Raw genomic sequence first — 25,592 nt, forward strand, 5'->3', positions numbered from 1 at the left:
GCTAACCAGGCAGCCTTCAAAAATTATAAAAATAAAACTGAAAAAAAAAATCATTATGCATTTATATAAATTATAACCTAAATTGTCTGCTTTGGACAAGTTTTGGGACTGGTTGTTGCTATTTTTCTTTACTAAAACTATAAATAGAGTGATGGTTTGACATATGAACCAGAAAAATCTGTGGTTTATTGGTGTGATTTTTACATTAACCAAACCCCTTTATTCACCCACAGTGCTAAAAAGTCTGACTCGGAGTCCAGTAGCAGCACCAAGAAAGATGCAAAACGCAAGAGAGAACCCTCAGTCACCTCTGATGTGGAGAAAACACCGCCACATTCACCAGAGGAAGAGGAAGATGATGGCGTTCAAGTAAGTGTTGAAGTTTTCACTTGGCATTTGTCTAAAGGTTTTTTTTTTAAAGTGGTTAAAACCGATACCTAAAGATTGACAAGATAATACTGATTAATTCCTTTTATTCTAATACAAGTGATGGCACATGAGGTGTGATTTGATTGGACCCATTCCCAAAAAGTTGCAACCATTTATTTGTATACGTTTAGGTCATGTTTTTGATTGCCATTTCATGCATGAGACACTGCAAGCGCAAGTCAAACACGTCCATGTTTAAGTAGCAAAAGCAATGGAAAAGCAGTTCAATAAAATAAAAACCCTGATGAACTGTTATTTCTTGTTTGCGTCATGGTGACAGGCTGAAAGCTGCTGTTCATTGTTTTTACAGAACATTTAGCCTATAGTTAGTATACTGGTCTTACCTTTTAGTTATTTTGAATTTCAATTACCTTGATATAGAGTTATGTCAACCATGTTATACAACTTCAGGTTGACTAGTTAAAAATATTGAATCGGTGAAACTTTATGGGGGCGAAAAAAGGTTTTGCCATTTCGCCCACCCATGTTTTCTATTTTTATTGCATGTATATTTAAAATTTTTTTGCCATTGTGTAACTTTTGTGTTTGTTTGTCAGAAGAGGCGATCTAGTCGGCAGGTGAAGAGGAAACGCTATACTGAGGACCTAGAGTTCAGAATTTCTGATGACGACGATGATGGAGATGATTCTCCTGGACCAAAGTCTCCTTCAGCGTCTGAGCAGCAGGTCATTATCTTGAACATTGGGATGTGTTGTGTGTTAAATTTGTTTATGCTGATGGCTGATTAACAATCCCCACAGTAGAGTTGGAAAACTGCTGATGTAACCTGCTGTTTGTTATGCATGATGGATGTTCTCACACTGACTCCGTGTCCTTCATTCCCACGTGTGCCGTAGGAGTTGCCAGATGCAGAGGGCCCCGTGGTGGAGAAGATCATGGGGATGCGCATGGGAAAGAAAGAGGTGAGCTGAGCCGTCGAAAGCCTCTCACATGAGCTTTAACCGCTGCTGTCTACTGGATCAGGACAGATTACACCTAACAGCTGTCTCAAATCCTGCCCCAGACCCTGTGATTACCAGGAAGATGCCTGAGTGGGCTGATATTGTCTTCAACCCGACAGCAGTAGTATTAACCCAGTAAAGGCCATGGCCAGTTCAGAGCAAAGCCGGTGCAAGGTCTTGAGATGAAGCCATGTAAGAATAAACTTCTCAGCGTGATTAATCTCAGAGCCTTAGACGCAGGCAGTGGCAGTGTGCAACGTTACTCCTTTGAAACAGCTCCACAAAACAAAGCCTGTCCAAAAATAATACGCCGTGCATGGCTCTTAGTAGCGCAGCTGCAAATGGGCTCCCGCCCGAGGAAATGGTAGGTTTGGCGTCTGCCGTAGCGCTGTGGTTTTGGCAGGAAGCCAGGCCCCGGGTCAGCTCCCTGTGAATGGGGCTGTGTGTGGTAGAGGAGCTGAAGTGATTCATGACTCAGCCACACAGCGTACTACTAGCTGGAGAAGAAGAGGAGGAGGATTGCTCTTATTTTATTTTTATTTTTTGTTTTTTTATCCCCACACAGTCTCTGTTGTCATACTACTTTTTGTCCTGGGGCGTTACAGTTAAGAGCAATGCCAAAAAGCAGTAGTGTTTGTCACAGGAAGTGGGTTACACTTGTGATATTTGGAAGTTTTACTAGCACACTAGTGATTTGACAGCTCCATGTTACAAACACGCTTTTTTTATATATATATATATATATGTATACACACACATTACCAAATAATTCTTCTCCTTATTTTACAGTTGGCGTCTGGTGAAGAGGTTGAAGTTGAGGAGTTTTATGTGAAATTCAAAGGCTTGTGAGTACCCATTATAGCATGCCTTCCATCATGTTACTTATTTATATAATGAAGGAAATCATAGAACTATTAGATTAAACAGTTAAACATTAATGGAATTTATTTGCATTAAATAGTGCCAAACAAGCTACTAAACTTAGTATATCATCAAGCTTTCTCTGTGCATATAACTATGCAGATGAATCATAGCCTCATAGCCTCACAGCTGTTAATTAAGAGCAAGGTTCCTTCTTGCGCTCCCAGACAAACATCCTCAGTGTTGTTTGTCTAACATGCTAATTTCTAGACAAAATTTTGACTGAGGTCACCCAGGAAATTACTTGTTGTTTGGTTTTTACAGCTCGTACCTGCACTGTCGCTGGGCAGACATCGAAGAGCTGGAGAAGGATAAGAGGATCCAGCAAAAGGTCAAGAGGTTCAAGGCCAAGCAGGCTCTCAGTAACTTCCTAACTGAGGTTAGCATCAGCCCTCCATTTTCCGTGTCATCCACCATTTTGTTTTTGTTTTTTTTTCCTCCATTATGCACCCCCCCCCCCACCCCTCATTTTATGGCCCTCACTGATAATGGTGGCAGTATGTATGCTCAACGGTGGTGTGTCGTGCTGGTATTATGGTGGCTTTTTGAACAATATCATCCACGCTAAGGCAATAAAATGGCTCACTTCAAGCTCTTATCTCTGTTGTATGCAATCTCTTGTCACATGCTGCCTGGGTCTGTTCACAAGTTTAAGTAATTCAAACAGTGGCGTTGAAATGTCTGTCAAGACTTTCATTTCTGGTTTGCAACTCCAATCTACATTCAAAACTTTTGAATCAAAACCTGGTGGGGTTTTCCCAGAGAGATTTATGCCACCCACATCAGAAAGATCTGAAAATATTCTACCTACTAGATTCTCATTTAGAAGCTCGTAGTAGTTGCGGCTCAAGCAGCAACAAAACTGCCATTCTACAATGCTCTAACCAATCAATCACACTCTTATTTAAAGATGGACGATGAGCCCTTCAACCCAGATTATGTGGAGGTGGACAGAGTTCTGGATGTGTCTGAAAGCACAGATGAAAATGGAGAGGTATGACTTCTCTCTCTCATCCATCCACTTTAATTGTTCTCAAAGCATCAGTCTCTCAAAACAACATGGATTACCTTTGATTAAAGCTCTTAGTAGATATTTTGCAGCTGTGAAGATGTCAGTCAGACCGCCCCCAGAAAATTTAGAAAAATGTGAGAACCCTCTTTTGGATAACATTGTTTTGACGTGTTCCTGCAGCCTGTAACGCTGTACCTTGTGAAGTGGTGCTCCTTGCCCTATGAGGACAGCACGTGGGAGTTAAAAGCTGACATCGACCAAGGGAAGATTGAGGAGTTCGAGAGAGTGATGGAGCGTGAGCCGGAGCCGAAGCGCGTGGTAAGAGCTGGCACTTCTCTAGTGTTCTCTTTATTTTCTCTTTGGAGTGCTGAGCAAGTGAAGGGAGAGGGCCACGTTCTTGCGGTTGCACGGAAACCACTAACGGGAATTGTTTTATTTGAAACAGGAGCGACCTCCCGCTAGCGACTGGCAGAAATCCGAAAGTTCCAGAGAATATAAAAACGGCAATGCGCTCAGGGAATACCAGCTGGAGGGAGTCAACTGGCTGCTCTTCAACTGGTACAACACGTATGTATGCAATTACCCCGCCGTCCAGCTGCGCTGCTCACTCATACATGGGGTGAATTGTTTATCATATCGTTTAAATGCAAGGTTTTTGTGAATTGCAGCTTATGTATAACAATTCGTATTCTTATTGCAATTGCACTTTTTTTTTTTTTTTTTTTGTTTCTGCTCCCAGACGTAACTGCATTTTAGCCGATGAAATGGGCCTTGGAAAAACAATCCAGTCCATCACATTCCTTTATGAGATCTACCTGAAGGGAATCCATGGCCCTTTCTTGGTGATTGCTCCTCTTTCCACCATTCCCAACTGGGAGAGGGAGTTCAGGACATGGACTGAGTTAAACGTAGTTGTCTATCATGGTAGCCAGGCCAGCCGTAAGACTATTCAAGCTTACGAGATGTACTACAGAGACACACAGGTACATGTATATAGTTTTGTCATGTGATATGCATTTTATAACTTGAGTTATTGGAGCTAATGTTTCACAAGTTATCAGTAGGACATGCATAAGGTTATACATGGCTCTATACATAGTGTTGTGTTTTCAAGGGCCCTTCATCGTAACCAAAAGCTCTCTTCCTTCAGGGTCGTGTAATAAAGGGAGCCTACAAATTCCATGCAATCATCACCACATTTGAGATGATCTTGACTGACTGCCCCGAGCTTCGAAGCGTGCCGTGGCGCTGTGTGATCATTGATGAGGCTCATAGGCTCAAGAACAGGAATTGCAAGCTGCTTGAGGGCCTAAAGATGATGGACATGGTTAGTGTCTCCCCTTCTATCAAATAAATATGATGTTGCTGAAAATAACCTTCTATAAATGTCACTCTAGTTTTAACCTCCATGGTGCTGGAAAACCTGCAACTGTTAGGGAATTTAATTTAAGTGTTGGCAATATACTAAATTTTGTTTATTTTTGTGGTTTTTAGATTTTTCATTATACAAGTGTGTGTGTGTGTGTGTGTGTGTGTATGTATATGTATGCATGTGTGTGTGTGTATAGGTAATTGAAATTCCTTCTACATAATGGTGGAAAACATTCTTACTACATTTTTGTTTTTGCTGAAGAAAACTTAATAAGGCACTCTACCTTTCGTAGGAACACAAAGTCCTCCTGACTGGAACCCCACTGCAAAACACAGTGGAGGAGCTCTTCAGTCTCCTTAATTTCCTGGAGCCTGAAAGGTTTCCCTCGGAGTCGACCTTCATGCAGGAGTTTGGAGATCTTAAAACAGAAGAACAGGTATGAAATATCAACTAAATTAAATTATTGCAATCGTTATGTGATGCATTTTCAGAGATGTCTGGATATATATCTAATGTCACTATCTGGTTTCAGGTGCAAAAACTGCAGGGCATTCTTAAACCCATGATGCTGCGCCGATTGAAGGAGGATGTGGAGAAAAACCTTGCCCCGAAAGAGGAGACCATCATTGAAGTAGAGCTGACCAATGTGCAGAAGAAATACTACCGTGCCATCTTGGAGAAGAATTTTGCCTTCCTGTCCAAAAGTGGAGGTGGCGGCAGTGGAGGTGGAGGAGGATCCAATGTTCCCAACCTGCTGAACACCATGATGGAGCTGAGAAAGTGCTGTAATCACCCCTACCTCATCAATGGTGAGAAGTAGACTCTTAAGTAAAACTGTAAACAGAAAACTTGTGTATGTTCACAAGTTTTACTATTTTTCCACTCAGCCAGAATGACAATTCACTTTTCTCTGTCTGTAGGAGCCGAGGAGAAGATAATGGAGGAGTTCAGGGAGAGTCACCCCTTAGACCTCCCAGAGTTCCACCTCCAGGCCATGATCCAGGCTGCAGGAAAACTGGTGCTGATAGACAAGCTGCTCCCCAAACTGAAGGCTGGGGGTCACCGTGTGCTCATCTTTTCCCAGATGGTGCGCTGTCTGGACATCCTGGAGGACTACCTCATCCAGAGACGGTAGGATGCCTGAGCCCATAGCTCTGCCAACAAATTAAGAAATCTTATGTGTTTTAAAGTGCAATCTCATATGTTGAGTAGAAAGTGAAAGAAAAAAACGATATTGGGTTAACAGAACATGCATAATAAAATGGCGTTACCTATTAGGTGTAGTCATTATTTCATTTCCTTTCCTCAAGGTATCCATATGAGCGTATAGATGGCAGAGTTCGAGGAAATCTCCGCCAGGCAGCTATTGACCGCTTTTCACGACCAGACTCTGACCGTTTTGTGTTCCTGCTGTGCACAAGGGCTGGAGGCCTGGGTATTAACTTAACTGCAGCTGATACTTGCATTATATTTGACTCTGACTGGAACCCTCAGAATGACTTGCAGGTAAGCATGGATGTTTGACCATATATGGTCCCTGTGTGTGTGGAGAAACTGTGTGACTTTCATTGGAAGCTATTTTATTTTACACAGCATCTTTTAGCTGCATTTCAACTAGTAACTCAGCTGGAACTACTCTGCTGCAACCTTAGCAGTTTCTGTGCGTGCGTGTGTGTGTGTGTGTGTGTGCGTGCGCGTGCGAGTCGTCAGAGGCAGTCTGTGTGTGACTGTTTTGTGCTGTTGCCTTCAGGCACAAGCTCGTTGCCACAGGATAGGACAGAGCAAGGCTGTGAAGATTTACCGCCTGATCACCAGGAACTCCTATGAAAGAGAGATGTTTGACAAGGCCAGTCTGAAGTTAGGATTGGACAAGGCTGTGCTTCAGTCCATGAGCGGGAGGGAAAATGCTGCCAACGGGGTATGAACTGCAGACAGCGCCACCATTTTGTGGTGTTTCACTCAAACAGTGTTCCAGATGGTTCATTAATCAAACATACTTTGCACATGTTGGCAGTCAGTGGAAAGACCTCTAATTCCAGTGCACTCTGCCTTATTTTCTTTTTCAAAATCTGCCTAAATTTGTCCACTACATAAAATTTATTAAGATATGTATTATGTGAAGTTCATTCTTTTGTTTATTTTTTTTAAATAGGTTCAGCAGCTCTCTAAAAAGGAGATTGAGGACCTTCTAAGGAAAGGAGCGTATGGTGCTCTAATGGATGAGGAGGATGAGGGATCCAAGTTCTGTGAAGAAGACATTGATCAGATTTTGCAGAGACGTACACAGACCATTACTATTGAATCAGAAGGCAAAGGATCAACATTTGCTAAGGTGATGACATTTAAAATCTTTCAATCTTTTTGCCATGGCTGAAGTATTGATGGTATTAACAAAAGAAATAGATCTACCTATCAATGTTGTTGCGTAATTACCTTTTATAAGCTTGCCTCCCATTTTATCTTGCTCTTAAAATAGTGCAACCTAAAGGGTAAGTGTGTCTGATCTCACTATATATATTTTTTTCCCCTACCAGGCAAGTTTTGTGGCCTCTGGGAACAGAAGCGACATTTCTCTGGAGGACCCAGATTTCTGGCAGAAATGGGCAAAGAAAGCAGAGCTGGACCTGGATGTGATCAACGGAAGGGTAAGCTGCAACTTAATGGTAAAAAGGAGCTCTCTTGTGCTGTGAAATGCTTCACAGGAGATGTTGCATGGAGTGAGGCACTAATCTCTAGCACCTCTCTCTTGTGTAATCATGTGTGGAGCACTTACAGCTTACTATTATTCATTGTTTCATTAATGTCAGGGTCATGCATTAGCAGCTTTTGACAGGTATCATATTCATAATTCTATCTGACAGTTGATAACTGAAGATGGTGTGAATCCAAATCTGGATAGTTTCCACCACACTCGGTGGTGTCACTCCTCATAAATATGCTATCTGGGCATAATTAATGAGGTTGATTTCCCCAGGCTAACAGTGCGTGGAATGTAGCCGTAATTGAGCAAAGGCGAAATTGTTTAAACTTGGCCATGGGAAGCATTTTCTGTAATTACCACTGTTCTTTGCACTCAGGAGAATTGGAAGCGCTAAGCAGCTTATATCTGCTTGAAGCGAAACGCCATGTTATGTCTAAATAAAAATGCTTTATCACAGTATTTTCTGCATATGTCCTTGAGCGGAGGTCTTTCATCTTGCTGTCTAGGAGCCACCTATATCATGGTGCTACCATGGTATACTACTGAAAGTGCTAAACATGCATAAACCTTTTCTGCGGTCTTAAACCCTTGAAAGAGTATTCTAACCTCCAGATTGTATATCTTGTCAGAATACTTTAGTGATTGACACTCCTCGGGTCCGGAAGCAGACCCGGCACTACAGTTCTATGAAGGAGGATGATTTGATGGAGTACTCGGAGCTTGAGAGTGACTCAGAGGACAAGCCCATTCAGAAACCGCGGAGGCCCCAGGACCGAACCCAGGGGTACCCCCGCAGTGAGTGCTTCAGAGTGGAGAAGAACTTGCTGGTGTACGGGTGAGTGCAGTCTGAAAATGGTCATATTACAGTGTTGTTGTTAGCTTTAACAGCTTTGTACCCCTTTTTAGTGGGCTGCTCTAGCCTGCAAATTTTTGGAGATTGTGTTAAATCACCATCTTGCACTTGAGCAGTCCCTGGGGCCTATCACTATAATTAGTTGCCATTTAGCAGATGTTTTTTTTTTTTTTTCTCAAAAGCTACTTTGGGTGCACCAACTATACATGACCCTACAGGGCAACAATGTGCCCTCATTGGTCACATTTCCCTTCCCATATAGTAACGAGTCAAAATCATTGCTAACAAAAATTGTCAACCAATTCTATCCATCAGTCTTTTTCAGTCCATACTTACTAAAACATCAATAGATCTCTATTTTCCTAATTCAAAGCCCACAGTGGAAACCAGCTTTAGCAGGAAGTCCATCCCAGTGCCATGAGACAGGATATTCAGCTTCCTGCTTTGTTTTATCACCATCCAAATTCCCCTTGTCTCGTCTTGTTTTCCATTTGGAATGAGAATATCTGGTAGCTCACAGCCCACCAGTGGAGTGGCCGAGTTTGTCACGCTTGCTTGTCCCGGGGCAGTGGCAGACACGGCGCTATCTAACGCACACAGTTAATTAAGCGGCAGGCCTCAGTGCACTCAGCACTAATCATGGCTGGCTGCACGCACCATGTCTGACCAGTATTTTTTTTTTATTTTTTCAGTCAGACGCGTCTAGACCCCTGGGCTACGCGGCAAATTAGATCCATCAAGTCTAAGGGCTTTGTCTCTTCTGATGGTTTTTTTTTTTTTTTTTTTTTTTTTTTTTTTTTGGAAAAGCAGTGTAGGTCTGTGAAATCAGAGCAGACCCCCACCTCCTTTCCCAAAAAGCCCTTTAGGCCTGTGCTTAGAGAGCGCTTGAGTACTCCATCAAATAACAAGGGCATTGGGTCTTCTCATGGTCATGTACCATGCCAGCAATTCAGTGGTGCCACCCCTCCTCCTACAGTTTGTGAGAAATGGCACAACCATACAGTAATACTATACTTGAACGATCCTATTTTGTTTTTGTTTTTCCCAAACTGTACAAGTGCTTTCTTTGAATTAGTTTAACTAGTCTTCTGTGTGTGACACTTTTTTCTCTCTCCATGTTTCATTAAAAAAAACAAAACAATTGCAGTTCAAAAAGGCTTGCATTTTTTTAAATAACTGAAAGGACACAAACTGAAGTTTTCACATGCTATATTTGCTCTGGCTAACTTCTCTTCTGTTATGCGTAGATGGGGCCGCTGGGGTGACATCCTGTCCCATGGACGCTTTAAGCGCCCACTGAGGGAGCGAGACATAGAGACCATCTGCCGTGCACTCCTGGCCTACTGCCTGCTCCACTACCGTGGAGACGAGAACATCAAGAGCTTCATTTGGGACCTCATAACCCCTACCGAGGATGGTCAGAGCCGTACACTTACCAACCACTCTGGTAGGGTGCTGATCTGGAACAAATATAAAATCTCCTGTCAGCATTTATCTCTTTACGTGCTAAACAATTGCATTTCTGTGATTTTTCAGGACTGTCTGCTCCGGTGCCCAGGGGGCGTAAAGGGAAAAAGGGGAAGCCGCAGGCTGCTCAAACTCACATGCCACAGGCTGATTGGCTTGCTGACTGTAATCCTGACATCCTCCTTCAGGAGGACAGTTACAAGAGACACCTCAAACACCACTGCAACAAGTATGTACCATTTTACAGACTGCCCTTTCTTAACTTAAGGACACTTAAGGACAGATAGATATCTAATAGATATCTCCCTTGTTTTCTATTTGCTTTATTTCATTTAAAGTATGTTGCACAGTAGATATTAGTATAATCTATATCTATTCGGGTTTGTACCTGGCATATGAATGGAAACCATTTAGCTAATTTTTGTATAAAAATACAAAAACAATTTCTAAATAAGTAAGCTCAAAAAGTTGAAGAGCCCAGGTTTAAAATTCCACACAGCCTGTTCAGTTCTTCTGCTGCCGTTTTGTTTGAAAGTAACCTTTTGCCTTCCAAGTCTGATATCCTCAGAAGCAGGTGCATTTGAAAACTTGAAGAGCTTTTCAAGTTGAAAAAGTAATTGAAGCAAACTTCCGAGTTTAGCTGAACGTGTCCAAAAGCGAGTTAGCGCTGTTACCTTTTGGTGCAGATGTTTCATTAAGTTGCTTGGCTCCTCCGTAGTTTAGCTTTGACTAATGAATGTCAGTTAAAAAATGGCCAGCTGTAGAGAATCTGGCAAAAGAAAGAGTCCCATCTTTCTGGCAAAGGCTTCTGCCAAGTTTCGGAAATAATGAATGACAGGCCGTGAGGAGTCTTTTTCATCTCTGAAATTAAAGATTTTAAGATCACTCAATAATTCATCGTTCAGCTCATCAGGCCGCACATGATGATTTCGCCTCTCGCCCCACACGTCCATTATGCCTCGTGTGCTGCCGGCTTGCGTCTTTTGTTTTTCGAGACCTCTCCGGTTTCATTTGATAAATAATTTCTGTTGCCAGGCCAGCATTGTTGTGTCCTGCCTTACTCTAGGCAGAGACGGAGAGAGAAAGCAAAACACTGTTTACACTGCTGGCTCTGATGTGCATCCAGAAAAGGGGAACAGAGCAACAGCTGAGGAAACGTTACGAGACGATAAATGCGAGGTGCTTAGACCGCCAACCATCTGCTCGACACACTGCAAACTTCTGCCTCTGTACTTTAGAGGCGTCCCGTTAGCACCTCCCCAACTTCCCTAACAGCATTAGGAAGGAAATGAAAACGAGAGGATGAAGGTGCTGGAGTACGTACATGTGGAGGAGGGGAGGGGGGGAGGGTACGGGCGGCTCCCCAAGCGCAGCGGCGCGGTGCCAGGCCAGGTGCCAGGCAGACCTGTTGGAAGCGGGTGAAAGGCGGCACACACAGAGGTGATTATGTGCAGCCATCTGTCAGGCGTGGAGGCTGCCGCACAGCGTGGCTAATCAGCCCTGGCAGCATGATGGATGAGCCGTGGCACATGCCAAAGAGCTGCTGCTGCCGCTGCTACTGCTGCTGGCACAGCTCAGAGCTGGCCAAACTTACTCACTCTTTTGTTTTCTGCCTTCTCTCCTTCCCTTTGTCCCTTTTTCTTTCCTTTCATTCTGTGTGTCACTCCATTAACCCCAACTCATCTTTTGTTTTTTGTTTTTTTTGTTGTTTTTTTTTGTCTCTTCTGCTCGTTCTATCTCTGACAGAGTGCTGCTGCGGGTCCGCATGCTCTACTATCTACGACAAGAAGTCATCGGAGACCATGCAGACAGAATCCTGGAGGGAACCGATTCAAGGTTGGCATCTCTCTCCATTCCCTTCCACCGAATCCTGCCTGCTGTTATCTTTCCTCTCCCTCCATCACCTTCTCCTCCTCCTCCCCCTTTCTGACAACACCCCCACCCAGATGTGCATGCATTTATAATGTGCAAACGTGCTCGCCATGTTGATGCTCTCAAGGACTCGACTGAAGTTCTAATGACTGTGAGGGGCTTGCATTTGCACGCAAGTGCATGGGGTGAGATAAGCGGGTGGCTCAGATCTCTGGCCGTAATCAGGTTGGCCCCGAATAAACAAGATGAGAAATGGCCCTAAATGAGATGCGGCTTGCTAATGCTTGCGTTTCCTACCAGATGTCTGCAGATAGACATTAATGCCGCTCTCATTAGATTATGTGCCGCTGTGGCCATCTCCTGGTTTTAATCACTCTTTCCTGTGTTTGTTTGTCTTTCGCTTATAGCGAGTTGGATATCTGGATCCCGCAACCCTTCCATGCTGATGTCCCCACTGATTGGTGGGATCTCGAAGCGGACAAGTCCCTCCTAATCGGCGTCTTTAAGCATGGTAAGCCCTGCCTCCTCACAAGCTGACACTCTCTGATTGGTACGTTCGCGGTGACAGGCGACAGTAATTACTAATGTTGACCTATTGTAATAATGCCTAGAGATTGATTGGTGATATTTTCCGAATGGCTGATCCTGCACTCGATGGAGGGTGGCTGGGAAAATAGATGGGGAAAGAGCCGAGATCTAATCCGTCAGAGGCAACAGGCACCTCTCAGCACATTTTATTAACATTGACCTGCGGTGTTAAGAAGTGTTCTGGGAGAACCTGCTAAATTCCCAGTTTGGGACATGATTGTTTTCTTTTGTGAAGCTGCGCAGCTGTCCCAATTTATCTTTCAGAGAAAACGGGGCCAAAAGCTGTATTAAGAAAAAGATGGAGAGGGATTTCTCAGCCGCTGACTTTTAATTGTATTAAGTATAGTAATAGTCGCTTTATTTAATAATGTCCGCTGCTCTCACCACCGATATTAATCTTGGAGGGGCTTTCATGCTTCTCTCAGATTGGTCTTTTTCATGAATGTGTGTACAGAGAGCTCTCTCTGCTTTCCCCCGGTGCGCTGCGCTACCTCGTTAACTCAGCTGGCCTCCATACGTGTGTGTGTGCGCGCGCACACAGGAGCGTGTATATAACACAGGCAGCCTGTTCTTAATCATAATCCCAATTCAGTAGGGAGGTCTGGGGAGGAAACGGGGAGAGAAGAGGTGGCAGGCCTGGACTGCAGAGGAAAGAGTGATGGCCTATAAACCCCCTCATGATTACAGTTTGGCTCGGGGCGCGGCGGCAGTTAGGAACAATGTGTCACCGCATAAATCCTAATTGAAATGTGATGTTCTGGCGGGGGAGGGGGTGCTCGAGCCCTGTCTGATCAGCGGCTCAGCTGAAGTGGGTCCAGCCTGCCAATCGCCTCCCCTGTTGTGCACTGTAGGGATCCGCAGGCTCGAATCTGTTCTGCTTGGACAGTTTCAACGGGCATTTTCCTTTGGCTTGGCCTTTTGTTCCTTCTATATTTTTTATTTTTTTGGTTTGATTTTATCTTCTGGTAGTATTAAAAAGGATTTCACTTTGTATTATATGGTTCAGTTTTTAAGGGTGGTGGTGGTGTTTTTTTGGGGGGGGGGTTTGTTTTTGTTGCGGCACATTACATTTTTAGCACCTCACAGAACTAACATTGCATTTAAACATTTGAGTATTCTTTTTAATTTAATTTTAAACTACATTTGACACCAGTAATACTTTTCTCTGCTTTCACATCACCAGGGGAAATAATAGCTCCCCAGCCCACAGCCCAGCCTGTAATTATGTATATTTAATGTTCACCGCTGCTCTCTTTTCTTCCGCTAGGCTACGAGAAGTATAACTCTATGCGTGCTGACCCCACCCTGTGTTTCCTGGAGAGGGTGGGCATGCCCGATGCCAAGGCCATCGCTGCCGAGCAGAGGGGAGCGGACATGATGGCAGATGGTGTCGAGGGGTAAGTTTGGCCCAAAATCACAGCCCCAGCAAGAGGGACTCCTCCTGCTCTTTCTTTCTCTGGCTCTTTCTTTATCCCTCACCCCACTTTCCTTTTGGTTCTTTTCTTTGTTTTCTCTCCCACACTAAAAGCTTTTCTCTTTTTCACAATAGAGAGGATGAGGACCCAGAGTACAAGCCACTCCGAATGCCGTTTAAAGACGATCTTGATGTGAGTTTGTTGATACATTGGTCTTGACTGTCTAAAAATCTAAATTGGTACTAAATTGGCTCATTGTTTCTTTTAACGTTTTTGCAGGATTTTACAAACTCTCCACTGGATGATAAAGACGATGGGATGGATGGTGAGGCTCGAGAAGGTATTTATTTCCCTAGCATACAGGTTATGTACTCAACATAATTAAGATTTTGACTTTGCCAAACTCAAATTTCCTGTTTTTCTACCCTCAGTTCCTAAGCCTGGAGAGAATGGTAAAGCAGGCAATCTGTACTGGCCGCCAGCCTCTGCTCTGACAGCCCGATTGCGCCGCCTCATCACGGCCTATCAGCGCACTCACAAACGCGAACAACTTAGGCAGGTAGCCATGACCAAACCTGACCGGCGCCGAGGCCGTCCGCGTGATGACATACTTGCCATGGTAACAGAGGGAGGAGCTTATGCTCCAGATGGAGCAGTGGCTTTTATGGCCGAAGGAGGGCCATTCATGGCCAAGGGATCACCTTTCATCCCTGATAGCGCCGCCCTGCTGGCTGATGGAGCAGCTTATTTTAAAGAGCGACGGCAGAGGTGAGTTACTTCTAGATCTTCCATAAAAAAAAGAAATATATATTTCTCCTTTAGTCACACATGACCTTGTTTTCATTTACCAACATCTGTTTTCCAGATGGACAAGGCGTGAAGAGGCCGATTTCTACCGTGTGGTGTCCACATTCGGTGTGGTTTATGACGTGCACAGACAGTGCTTTGACTGGTCCCAATTCCGTGCTTTTGCTCGTCTAGACAAGAAGACAGACGAAAGCTTGGAAAAATATTACTACTCTTTTGTAGCCATGTGTAAGCGGGTGTGCCGGATGCAAGTGAAATCTGAGACAGGTAAACTACTGGGTTTTTTTTTTTTTTTGGATCATTTGAGAGTTGTGTGGGGGGTTTTTTCTTATTGTCAATTCCTGCTTGCTTGTTGGTTTTGTTGTGTAATCCCAATAGGTTGTTTGAGAGAACAACCTAGTCTGTTTCCGCCAACCTTTTAAAAGTACTTTCAGTTCCATGTCGATTATGTCTTCAACCCAAGAAGAAATATAGTAGCAGAAGAAACATTAAAGATGTTTCAGAACAGTATTTTGTCTATTTTCAAAACTAGACAAGTGGACATTGTAATATTGTGAAGCCTGAATTTATATATATATTATCATAGTATAACTTTTTTTTTCATACATTTTGATGTTTTGATTTTTAATTTTTCCATTCTCTGTAATGCAACTGGACATCATCTTTCTATTTGCAGAACTGCCTGATCCCACCCTCATAATTGACCCCATTACAGAAGAGCGGGCTTCACGGACGCTCTATCGTATCGAGCTTCTGCGGCGGATCAGGGAGCAGGTGTTGCCGCACCCTCAGCTGGATGAGAGGTTGAGTCTGTGCCAACCCAGCCCTGACCTTCCAGCCTGGTGGGAGCCCGGACGCCATGACCGGGACCTCCTGCGTGGAGCTGCAAAACACGGCGTCAGCCGCACTGACTACCACATCCTCAACGACCCCGAGCTGAGCTTTTTGGAGGCCCATCGGAAGTTCACACAGGGGAAGGGTGCAGAGCTGCCCATTGTGTCTGATCCTCTTACACCTCTGAACCTGCTGAAAGATGAGGAGGTGAAGGAAGAGCAGGGAGATGTGTTGGTGCCCAAAGTGGAGAATGGTGACATGGAGGAGGTTAAAGAAGAAAAATCTGAAGCCCTCTCTCCTAAAAAAGAAGAGGAAGCAAATGATCTGGGTCTTAAGCATGAGCCTAAACAGGAAAAGATGGAAGAGGAGGAGAAAGATAATGCAATGGAGATTCAGACCAAGGTAGAGGAGGGTTCTCCTGTGGATGGAATGGCTGATGAGAAGCCCATGAATCAGGAGCCCACTACCCCTGAGGATAAAAACGTTGAGGATGAGAAAGAGCCACTGACCACGGAAACTAAACTTCCTACTGACAAAACCTCCAAAGAAGATGAGGAAGAGAAGATGGATGAAGATGACAAATCAGAAAAATCTTCACAAGCTGAAGGTGAATGTTGGACTATTTGGTGTTTTATTTGTTGACACTGCATTTATGAAGAAGGCTATGCGTCAGAGAAACATGGCTTTAACATTTTAGAACAAGCTTTTTCTTTAATTGTTTTAATTTCTTTAATTGGCTGATCAGGGTGCTCAAAAAGTAATGGATTTTGGGGGGGAATCTTATTGCTGTTAAGCTTGTATTAAAAGGTGTGGGGGGTTTTTTTGTTTTTCTTTTGCAGTTGGAGGAGCCTCGGAGAGGAAGAATTTCGATGAGGAAAGCAATGCCTCTTTGAGCACGGCCCGCGATGAGACCAGGGACTGCTTCAGTGTTGATGACGTTGAGCCGTCAGCCTCTCAGATGTTCAGTGAACGTTCACTGTTCTCTTTCTGGCCCAAGGTTAGTTTAACCATTTTTTCCCCACTTCACTCACAATTCCCTTTCCTTTTTTGGCAATTATATATATTTTTTCAGATTAACTAAGAGGCATCGTTTTCCCCTTGTTCTAGCACGTAGTACTAGTACTATAGTTTACCATAACAATGGTTTCAAAATAAATGAAGTCAAGTCCAAAACTTTGAAGAAGATATGATGATGTGATGCATAGTGAAAAGACTGTACTTAGTCTTTCAGAGCTTCCTCCTTTTAATAACAGGGCAAAATTGCATTATAAAATCCTTGGGACCTGAAACTGAAGCTGAAACAGAGAAAATTAAGATACCCTTTGTTTACCCTCTAGTTCATTATGTATGCTTCCACGCGCACACATTCACTAACACTTGTGCTGCTTTTGTGTGTTTGTACTTCAGGACAGGGTAATGATCAATCGTATGGACAACATCTGTGAAGCGGTCATTAAGGGCAAGTGGCCTTCCAACAGGAGGCAGTTCTTTGACTTCCCAGGCCTGTTGCCTGGTTACAGCTCCCTGGCAACGGACAGCCCCCTGCAGAGGCGGAGTCTTGGTGATCTCTCATTGGTGGGTCAGACCAGCTATAGTGGCAGTGAGGACCTCACCATGTCACCACAGGTCAACAAGGCAAGTCCCACCCCCAACCCTTTCTGATCAGCCCCTTGAGACTCCATATGGTTGTTAAATTATAAAATGAGTTTTAATTTAGTTTGTTTTATTAAACACCCTCTCATTGTTCTCATCCAGGATGATGCTTTGAGTCTGTCGGTACCTCGGCAGCGCAGACGTAGGAGGAGGAAGGTGGAAATTGAGGCAGAGCGTGCTGCAAAGCGCAGGAACCTGATGGAGATGGTTGCTCAGTTACGAGAGTCCCATGCTGCTGAAGGCCAAGCACAGGCCATAGACCTGACCAAGGCCCTGCACGGCGTGTCCACCTCCTCCTCCACGGCCTTCCCTGGAGCCATGGCCTCCTCCGCAGCCCTGAAAGCACAGATGGAGCTGCTGCAAGCAGGCTCTTCCTCTAGACCCAGAGTCAACGGCTCTCTACTTGACACTGAACTCCCCAACCGGAGAAAGAGAGGTCGCAGGAAAAATGTGGAGGGTTTGGAACTGCTCTTTATGGGGAACAAAAGAGGACAACTCAATGCTGTACGTATCCTGTCAGGATGTGATGTGGGAGTCATGCCGCTTCATGTGGCGTGTGGTTTTTTTTCTCCCCTCTTTCCTAATTTTCTGTTCCTTTGCATCTGCAGGAAAATTCTGAAGGGACCAAAGCTTTTGTGGATGGGCGGGCACATAGACCCATGTCATCTCCTGCACATAAGGCACCCGTTGAAGGCCTAGACGAGGGAAGCCATCTTACAGGGGAAGATGGACCCAGCACTAAGGACCTACGGGAGTGGCTGAGACAGCACCCCACCTACACTATGGATATGCCTGGATACGTACCAGTGAGTGCAGGGGGAGGTTTTGTTGTTTTGTTTTTTGCCAACCCAACTTTCACTTTTCTGTTTGCTGATGTGGGAATGTCTTGTTCTTATCTTACAGAAGAATGAGGACCACCTCCTCTCTCAGTTTGCCAAGCCCAAACAGAAAAGACACAGATGCCGCAATCCCAACAAGATCGACATTAATACGCTGACCGGAGAGGAGAGAGTCCCTGTTGTTAACATTCGGAATGGAAGGAAGGCAAGTATTGTTTTATCAATGGATTCAGTTAATTTCCCACAAATGTTTTTACACTCACTGCAACATTTTTAATTTGTATAAATACAGATGGGAGGAGCCATGGCACCTCCTATGAAGGATTTACCCCGCTGGCTGGTTGAAAATCCAGAATTTGCTATCGCCCCAGACTGGACGGATATAGTGAAGCAATCAGTGAGTGTTTTATTAAATGGAGAGAATTCAGATCTTAGTCGCTAACTACAAAATAGTGGCTATTAGGAGCTCATGTTTTAAAATAGTTTGTTGCTTAATTTTTTATTTGTATGTAATAATGCAGTATACTATTGCCATTCAGCAAGTTGACTTTTAGGAATTACTTTTATTAATCAAAATATTTTCATTTAAAATATTTGTATATTTGTGTGAAATTTTATATTTAAATTCTGAAAAAATGCATAGCAGGATAACTGTTAAACAGTTATATTTGTGCATATCTGTCTGAAAGATCATGTGACGGGACTGACTGAAGACACAACAAATGAGATTTATAATTTACAAATAGAAAGTTATTTTAAATTGTAATATTGGACATTTAACTCTAAATCATACTAACTCCAAACTTTTTATGGTGGTTGTATAATTTTAAATGTACAATTTTCTTTTTGCTTCCAGGGTTTTCTCCCAGAGTCTATGTTTGACCGTCTTCTGACTGGGCCAGTAGTCAGAGAAGAGGGTGTGCGCCGCAGAGGCAGGCGACCCAAATCTGAGATTGCCAAGGCAACAGCAGCAGCACAGGCAGCGGCTGCGGCAGCAGCAGCCTCCACGTCCGGCGTTAATCCTCTGCTGATGAACGGGCTGTTTGGTGGCATGGACCTGACCAGTCTGCAGGGTCTGCAGAACCTCCAGAGCCTCCAGCTGGCCGCTGGCCTCATGGGATTTCCCCCTGCTCTCGGAGGGGGAGCGGATGCCAAGCATGCCGCAGCCATGCTGCCTCTCATGCTTCCTGGCATGGGTGGCCTCCCCAACATGTTCAGCCTGGGGGGTCTGTTTGGAGGAAACCTGGCTGCTGCTGCGACGGCCACCAACGGTGCCTCTAGTACAGAACAGGCAGAATCTGATGAGAATCCCAAGCCGAAGGTAGACGAGGAGACCAAGGATGAAGGAGATGATAAAGAGGAGAAGGAAGCAGAGAAATCATCTGAAACAGAGTCTGCTGAGGTAACCAGTGACACCGCCACACTGAATGCAGCAGCCGCTGCTGCTGCCGCTGCTGCCTCCGCAGGCATGTCCACCAACGCTGCTCTGGCCTTCAACCCTTTCCTGCTCTCCACCATGGCCCCAGGCCTCTTCTACCCATCTATGTTCTTACCCCCCAGTCTTGGCGGCTTGGGCATCCCTGGCTTCCCCCAAGCTTCTCTAGCTGATCTCCAGAATGCTGTGTCTGGGGCTTTAGGGGCCACCGGAGAGGACAAGGAGTCTGGTAAAGGGCTTCGCTCAAATCAGGACCAGAACGCCTCCATGGCTGACGTGGAAACTGCTGACAACACACTTGAAGACAGTGACTCAGAGGAGAGCCAGAACAAGACTGCTGATTCATCAGTACTAGATGATGACCTGGCAGGGCCGGCAGAGGAAATGGACTCCATGGAGGGTGGAATGGATGATGAGGATGATGACGATGATGATGATGAGGAGGATGATGACCCTGCTGATGAGGATGACAAAAGTGACTAAAAAAACTGAATCGAGCCTTCTAACACTTCCCCAGGGCTGTGACGCAGACTGAACTCTGACAGAATGGTTAGTCCAGTTGTTTACATGCCAACTCAATATCCAAAACACTTTGGTCGTTTGGTTTTTGTTGACAGGTAACGTTAAGAGGAAAGCGAATAAGCTGTCTCTGTAACCATTAGCATAGCCGGGGATGACCTGAACAGTTGTGCGGATGTCAAAAGGGTGTGTTTTTTTGTTTTTGGTTTTTTTTTTCCCTTGTGTTTTCTTTACTTTTTGTTTAAAAAAATTTTTCCCTTGAAGTCTTTGGCACTGTGTGGGTGCCTTCTAGATGAGGTGGAAATTTCCTGAAATATTATAGGAATTAATCGTTCCGATAGTGCTATGCTGCTCTCCTTATTTTAATATTATTGTTTTGTTTTGTTGTCACTTTTTTTTTTCTCTCTGTCTCTCTCTGCTGTTGATATTGTAACAATGAGTAGCATCTCGTAATATTCAGTGATGTACAATTTAACGGCATTAAGACACTCTCCGCTGCTGAGGAAGAATCGTGGTTTTCGTTGTACTGTTCTGCTAAGAGGAGCGGGCAAAGTTCTCACATATCATAGCCTACACTTGGACTGTTCCCAGTCTCTCACACTGACAATCCAAACGGGTGAGGAGACCTCTCGACCTGTGGAGACAGCAATAACGAAGGCAGCTTTTGAATGTTCAATTTTACTCTTTTGACTAAACACCGGAAAGTGTGGAAAAAACGACATGAAATAAATTACTGCAGTCAAATTGTCTCATTGTATCCATGTTAATGCACTGGTGTAAGAATAAAATCAGGTACCTTTTATCTATTTGAATGGACTTTTGTTACTTTAGCCACAAAGCTGAACAGCATTACCTCAATTCTAACTAGCCTTGAAGTTTACAGACATAAATGTTGTAAATGTTTTTTTTTTTTTTTTTTTTTTTCTTTGGTGTGTCCTTTTTTCTTTTCTTTTTTTTTTTTCTTTTTTTTTTGAAACCATCATGTATGATGAACTGTAAATTGCTGCCAACTGTAGAAATGATGCTTTTAATAAAAGTGACTCACAATATTCGCCTAGGAAACCAAAACTGTGTTTGTGTGTAGCTCTCTGGGGATGTCAAACGGCATCCTCTGACGACAAACCTTTTATAGCTATATAAAACGCAAATTGTTCGTTCACTTCATGTTTACATCAGTTTGATCTGTCAAATTAGGTTCATTTTAAATAATTGCAAAGTTTTTACTAAAGATTATAGTTGTCGTTTTTTATAGTTATGCTAGTACTGCCATCAAATTAATATCAGGGCGGGTTTGTTTTTGTTATTGACGAATCAGACAATCGTTCTGCTGACTTTTTGTATGCAATATCCAATCAGATACGTTCAGTTTTAGTTACCGCTGAAACGGGCGTTTTGGCGCGCTGGCTGATTGAATTGTGCTGTAAGTTTTTGACTCGAGTAAAGCATGTAAATAACATGTTTGCATGCATTTAAGAAACATGCTGTGTTAACGTTTTTGTTTATCTGAAAACGCTAGTTATTCTCCTTTGAAAACGTGCGTTTCGCGACGGAATGCGTCGTTGTGTAACCCGCCCCACTGGCAGTTCACCCAATTGTGTGTCGGCACCCCGATTTTTTTAGTAATCATGGCGTCTGTAATCTGGCAACCCGCGTGTGCGTCTAGTCTGAGGAGGAGGCAGACTCGGTGAGGAAAAAAACGTCTTTGATACTTTGAATTTGGACAATAACTAGTTCAGCCGTTCAATCCTACATACAGCACCTTGCGAATTCTCTCTTAAACAAAGTGCAGGTGTCTGGACCAAGTAAAGGGGATTTATTCATCACGCGGTATAGACAGCTTCTCTTACTGTTTTTTTTTGTTTGTTTGTTTTTTTGTAACTGGCGCTTCACTGAAGTCAGTGATTTTCTTTAAAAATGTAAATGTTCTTTGCTCGTTTTCTGCAGCTGCTTTTTGAATAACTGGAAAGGTAAGCCTTATTAAGTAACTTACCCCCCAGTATTACAGACGAGATTTAAGCTCAGTCCTAGACTAAAATGTAAATCTGAGCAGGTTCAAGCGAAAGAAACTTGTGCTGACTGATCTAAAAACGAGAACCTTTGTTGTGTCTTAAGCTACAAACCAGTAATGTTTTTTTAAGGCATGTATATTAAAATTTAAGAAATATTTCGTCCTAAAACGTTCCAAAACTGTATGAATTTCCTTGTTCTGCGGAATAAAAAGTTAGATATTTTGAATAAGGTTTAACCAGGATGTTTTAGGTCCACCATTGACTTCCGTGGTATTGTTTTTTCCTGCTCTGGAAGTCAAGGGTGACCCAAAACCTGGTTAATGACTTTTTTTCAAAATATCTTCCTTTGTGTTCAGCAGAACAAAAATGTTTAAATTTATGGGTTAACCATTTCTTTAAATGTCCTAATTGAACTGTGGCCTAATCCTGATTTAGGTTTAAGCTTTGTCTATGAAATGGGGCCATAGTGTTTCTATTCAGTCATCATAAAAACATTAGACCGCTTTTAGCCTTATGCTGGAGTTGGTTCGATTCAAATTCTGACCCCCCACCAGATTATTACCCCCTAGTATTGGTATTTTTAGGGTTAGGCGGTTCCGTATCGGTTTCAATGAGGAAGCTAATAATTCGGCGGGTGGACAAAAATGTGTGAAAAAGAAATTAAAGTAAATAAATTAGCAGAATTATATCAGGCAATCTCACAGGCTGAAGATATGACAGTTGAGCGTATCACCCAGCACTCGTTCCAGTTACAGCAATTTCCACACTTCATATCACTGAGTAGAATTTTGAAATTCTTAAAAAATTTAACAACAGAATTATTTGTACAGTTCTGCGCTAGATGCCTCATACAGTAGCACTGCATGACCTGGTTGCCAGGAAAAGAGAGGCTCCGACAGGCCTGTTTACTCTAGCCATCATAAACACCATCAGTCCTGTGGAGCGGCTGACATAACGCGCTCCGACAGGACGAGAGGACATGGCAGGGGCTCTCTGTCCGCTCCAGTAGCCAGCCATTATGAGCCTAACGCCTGGAACAAGGCTTTTTTCCCCCTCTCTCGACAGACATCTTTCATAATTGCACTTTCCGATGAAGTGGCTCGTGAAATCCATAGGTCTCGTGTGCACCCAGCATGCAGCTCTTGGCAGGAGTTAGAGTTTGAGATTTGGACAGGAGGTGCTTGTGCGCGGAGTTGTCAAAATGATGGCTTTTATTGTTGCCGTGGAAGTCCTGAGGTGTTAATGTACGTTAATTGAGTTTTGGGATGTGGAAAATGTTTTTCTTTGTCCTTTATAAGCAAATAACAGTGAACTGCTGTTGTGCTTGTTGAATCGTTTTTCTCCGCTTCCTGTTTTTAATGAAGAGCGAGTTCTCATGTTGTCAGAGCGGTTTTTGTGGCAGTGAAAATCTTCTGTGGTTCCTAGTCATTATGTGCCATCTTGACACATGGCGCAGTCGCTCGCAGAGGGCTCGTCACCGCCGGCATCGTGCCTCCTTCACAAACCACTGACTGCTGGGTGTGAAGTCTGTCATTGGCGAGGAGGCAGGTTGTGGTTAGCCACTGAGCGTCAAACATGGCAACGCAGCACAGTTCAGTAGCGGCGGGCCGCTGGGATTTGAGCTGGCAGCTTCCTCTCGGGAGAGGCCCTTTCGCGGGAAGGCCAAACTGAATGCTTGCCTCGGCTGCTGCTGTGCTGTGGAAGAGGACCTGCACCGAACCGCCGAAACATAAAAGGGCGGTATTAAAATCTGCCCATATGCATTGTTTGAACATTTTGCAATGATATTCGGTTTGTCAGAAACACGTTGTTTCAATCAGTTGTTTCAAATCCCTTAAAGGCGAGTCATTCGAAGGTCATAGTTGCAGAAGAATGAACACATGGGGGAAAAGAAAACACAAACAAAAGTCAAAGACCGTTACACTGAAATTACTTTAGTAAGTATGAAACCAAGACTATATTATTATTAAGAAATGCTGAATAGGTTATGTAAATAAGCCCATAACAACGAGAAATGCGTATATTTGTGACTGGGTTGAGTGTTACGGGGGTTGTGGGTTTTTGCTCAAAATGGCCACTGCTCCTCATGTAGTTAGACGGATATATATGGCAATTGTATATACTTTGGGATTAATGTTGATGAAATGTTGAAAGATAATATGAATGAGAAGTATGATAATAGCAATCATTTTAAGCACCACTTTCAAAGAGCCCTGAATTATGTCATTTCTGGTAAATTACGCCTCATATGTGTGGTGATTAAATAATTATGGCCGTAGAATCTTTAGTGTGATGGGGTTCAGTTCAGACCGAAGGATATAACTTAAATGTTTTCTTTTTAATCTTGCACATTTTTTAGAAAAAATACTTTTCACGAGACAGGAACAAATAAATGCCTACATTATTGCCAAAACATGGAAACTATGCACATAATAAACCGCCTCTTTAAAAACTAAAATGTGCACAGGCTCACCAAAATTGCACAGCAGAAGATTTAAAAGAGGTTACCTGGTGTGAGAAGTCTTGAATTCATCCTGCCTTGCATCAATAGTTCAGGTTGCTGGTGGTGATGTAATAAGGTGGAGCGTTTTTTTTTTTCTTGGCTTACTTTGGGCCACTTTAAATGCCACAGCCTACTAGTACTGACCATGTCCATCCCTTTATGACCACAGCAGGAAAGCAAAGCATGTCACAAAACTACAAAACTACATTTGAATTAGTTCATTGTACTCAAGAGTAACCAGATCTCAGCCTTTGGAATGTGGTAGAATGAGAGATTCGCATAAAATGTTTAAAAAAAATTCATTTCTTTATATTTTCGCCCACTGATCTGCTCTTACATTAAAAAAGGAGGAATTAGTTTTTCTTCAAGGCACGCAATTGGCTCTTTTATAAGGTGAGATGGTGCAACATTGCAATGGCCTTGAGTGGCATTGGTGTATTATCCAAATTTTTCTACATGAAAGCAAGCAGTTTTTTGTGAATGCACGAATGTTAATTTTTCAATCATGTTTTCACAGCTTCCCTATTAAATCCATTCATACAGCAGATTCTTTAGCCACTTAGTGATGTCAATGCATAACCTCTAGCAAGAAGAGTAACAAAGTGCGGTAAATTATAAACCTGTTTGCACTATAGGCTACTTTGTTCATAATTAAGATAACAGTAAATAATACGGTAAGACACACAAGTTGGCAATATCAAGAAGCAAAAGCTGTTCGTAAAGCTAAAAATAGCCGAAAGGATGAGACCGGTGGCCTCGCACGTAAAAATTTACAAACTGCCGCACCCTCCCTTACGGGAAAAATAGTTCCAATGCACACACACACAAAAAAAAAAAATCTCCCATTTGTCTTTAATTAATTCATGAACGCAGGTACGGTCTCTCAGAAGAAATGACCCGAGGCATCGAGGTGCGACTAATCAAAATTATTATTACATAATCAGCTAATTGTTAGACGCTCCCTTAATGAAAGCAGCTCATTAGCTACTGTGACAGGTCTGTCTCTGAAGCCCGGGGCTCGGCGCACTTACATCTAGCGGCAGAGGTCCAGTGTCTGTTAATACGTTCACTATGTGCTCCGTTCAGCTGCTGAACTGATTTGATATTCAGCGGAGAGCCTTCGGGGTTTTAGTAATGCACGGGAATGTGATCCCGATGACCTACAGTTTCCTCTTACACGATTCCAGGGGATGTGTCACAAAAAGCATGAGTTATACCGCATCTATCCCTCCGGCCCCCCGCGAAAGCACCAAGCCAATGAGCCTAAAAACTACTGTTTTCTTGAAATGTCAGGCTCTGGCCAGCTGATTCTTATTCTGAGCCAATAAACATGTCATTTCCAGCTGGAGTTGGCCAGGCCGCCTGTCTCTGCAGCTTTCCGATAAAGAGCGATTTGCGGTC

General features: G+C 43.5%; 2 protein-coding genes across 4 annotated transcripts in view; one reads left to right on the forward strand and one right to left on the reverse strand.

The window, feature by feature from the left end:
• Positions 1-20,747, forward strand: part of chd7 (chromodomain helicase DNA binding protein 7) — a 40,700-nt gene extending 19,953 nt beyond the window's left edge. For all 3 annotated transcript variants that reach the window (XM_043259223.1, XM_043259240.1, XM_043259233.1), the window contains 35 exons: positions 234-369; positions 987-1,115; positions 1,287-1,352; positions 2,181-2,236; positions 2,577-2,691; positions 3,223-3,306; positions 3,505-3,642; positions 3,770-3,891; positions 4,064-4,307; positions 4,475-4,651; positions 4,989-5,132; positions 5,229-5,505; positions 5,617-5,827; positions 6,007-6,202; positions 6,447-6,614; positions 6,849-7,028; positions 7,231-7,341; positions 8,027-8,232; positions 9,498-9,697; positions 9,787-9,946; positions 11,464-11,553; positions 11,997-12,100; positions 13,445-13,574; positions 13,727-13,784; positions 13,872-13,932; positions 14,024-14,360; positions 14,458-14,666; positions 15,076-15,840; positions 16,073-16,230; positions 16,641-16,868; positions 16,989-17,390; positions 17,495-17,692; positions 17,790-17,930; positions 18,018-18,122; positions 18,582-20,747. In XM_043259223.1, the coding sequence (XP_043115158.1) occupies positions 234-369; positions 987-1,115; positions 1,287-1,352; positions 2,181-2,236; positions 2,577-2,691; positions 3,223-3,306; positions 3,505-3,642; positions 3,770-3,891; positions 4,064-4,307; positions 4,475-4,651; positions 4,989-5,132; positions 5,229-5,505; positions 5,617-5,827; positions 6,007-6,202; positions 6,447-6,614; positions 6,849-7,028; positions 7,231-7,341; positions 8,027-8,232; positions 9,498-9,697; positions 9,787-9,946; positions 11,464-11,553; positions 11,997-12,100; positions 13,445-13,574; positions 13,727-13,784; positions 13,872-13,932; positions 14,024-14,360; positions 14,458-14,666; positions 15,076-15,840; positions 16,073-16,230; positions 16,641-16,868; positions 16,989-17,390; positions 17,495-17,692; positions 17,790-17,930; positions 18,018-18,122; positions 18,582-19,643 (7,168 nt within the window). In that variant the 3' untranslated portion in view covers positions 19,644-20,747. The remainder of the gene's footprint in view (positions 1-233; positions 370-986; positions 1,116-1,286; positions 1,353-2,180; positions 2,237-2,576; positions 2,692-3,222; positions 3,307-3,504; positions 3,643-3,769; positions 3,892-4,063; positions 4,308-4,474; positions 4,652-4,988; positions 5,133-5,228; positions 5,506-5,616; positions 5,828-6,006; positions 6,203-6,446; positions 6,615-6,848; positions 7,029-7,230; positions 7,342-8,026; positions 8,233-9,497; positions 9,698-9,786; positions 9,947-11,463; positions 11,554-11,996; positions 12,101-13,444; positions 13,575-13,726; positions 13,785-13,871; positions 13,933-14,023; positions 14,361-14,457; positions 14,667-15,075; positions 15,841-16,072; positions 16,231-16,640; positions 16,869-16,988; positions 17,391-17,494; positions 17,693-17,789; positions 17,931-18,017; positions 18,123-18,581) is intronic.
• tox (thymocyte selection-associated high mobility group box) overlaps positions 1-25,592 on the reverse strand; it is an 839,643-nt gene that overhangs the window by 134,145 nt on the left and 679,906 nt on the right. The window lies entirely within an intron of this gene.

The sequence above is a fragment of the Puntigrus tetrazona genome, chromosome 2 (assembly GCF_018831695.1).
Source record: "Puntigrus tetrazona isolate hp1 chromosome 2, ASM1883169v1, whole genome shotgun sequence".
NCBI classification, from domain to species: Eukaryota; Metazoa; Chordata; class Actinopteri; order Cypriniformes; family Cyprinidae; genus Puntigrus; species Puntigrus tetrazona.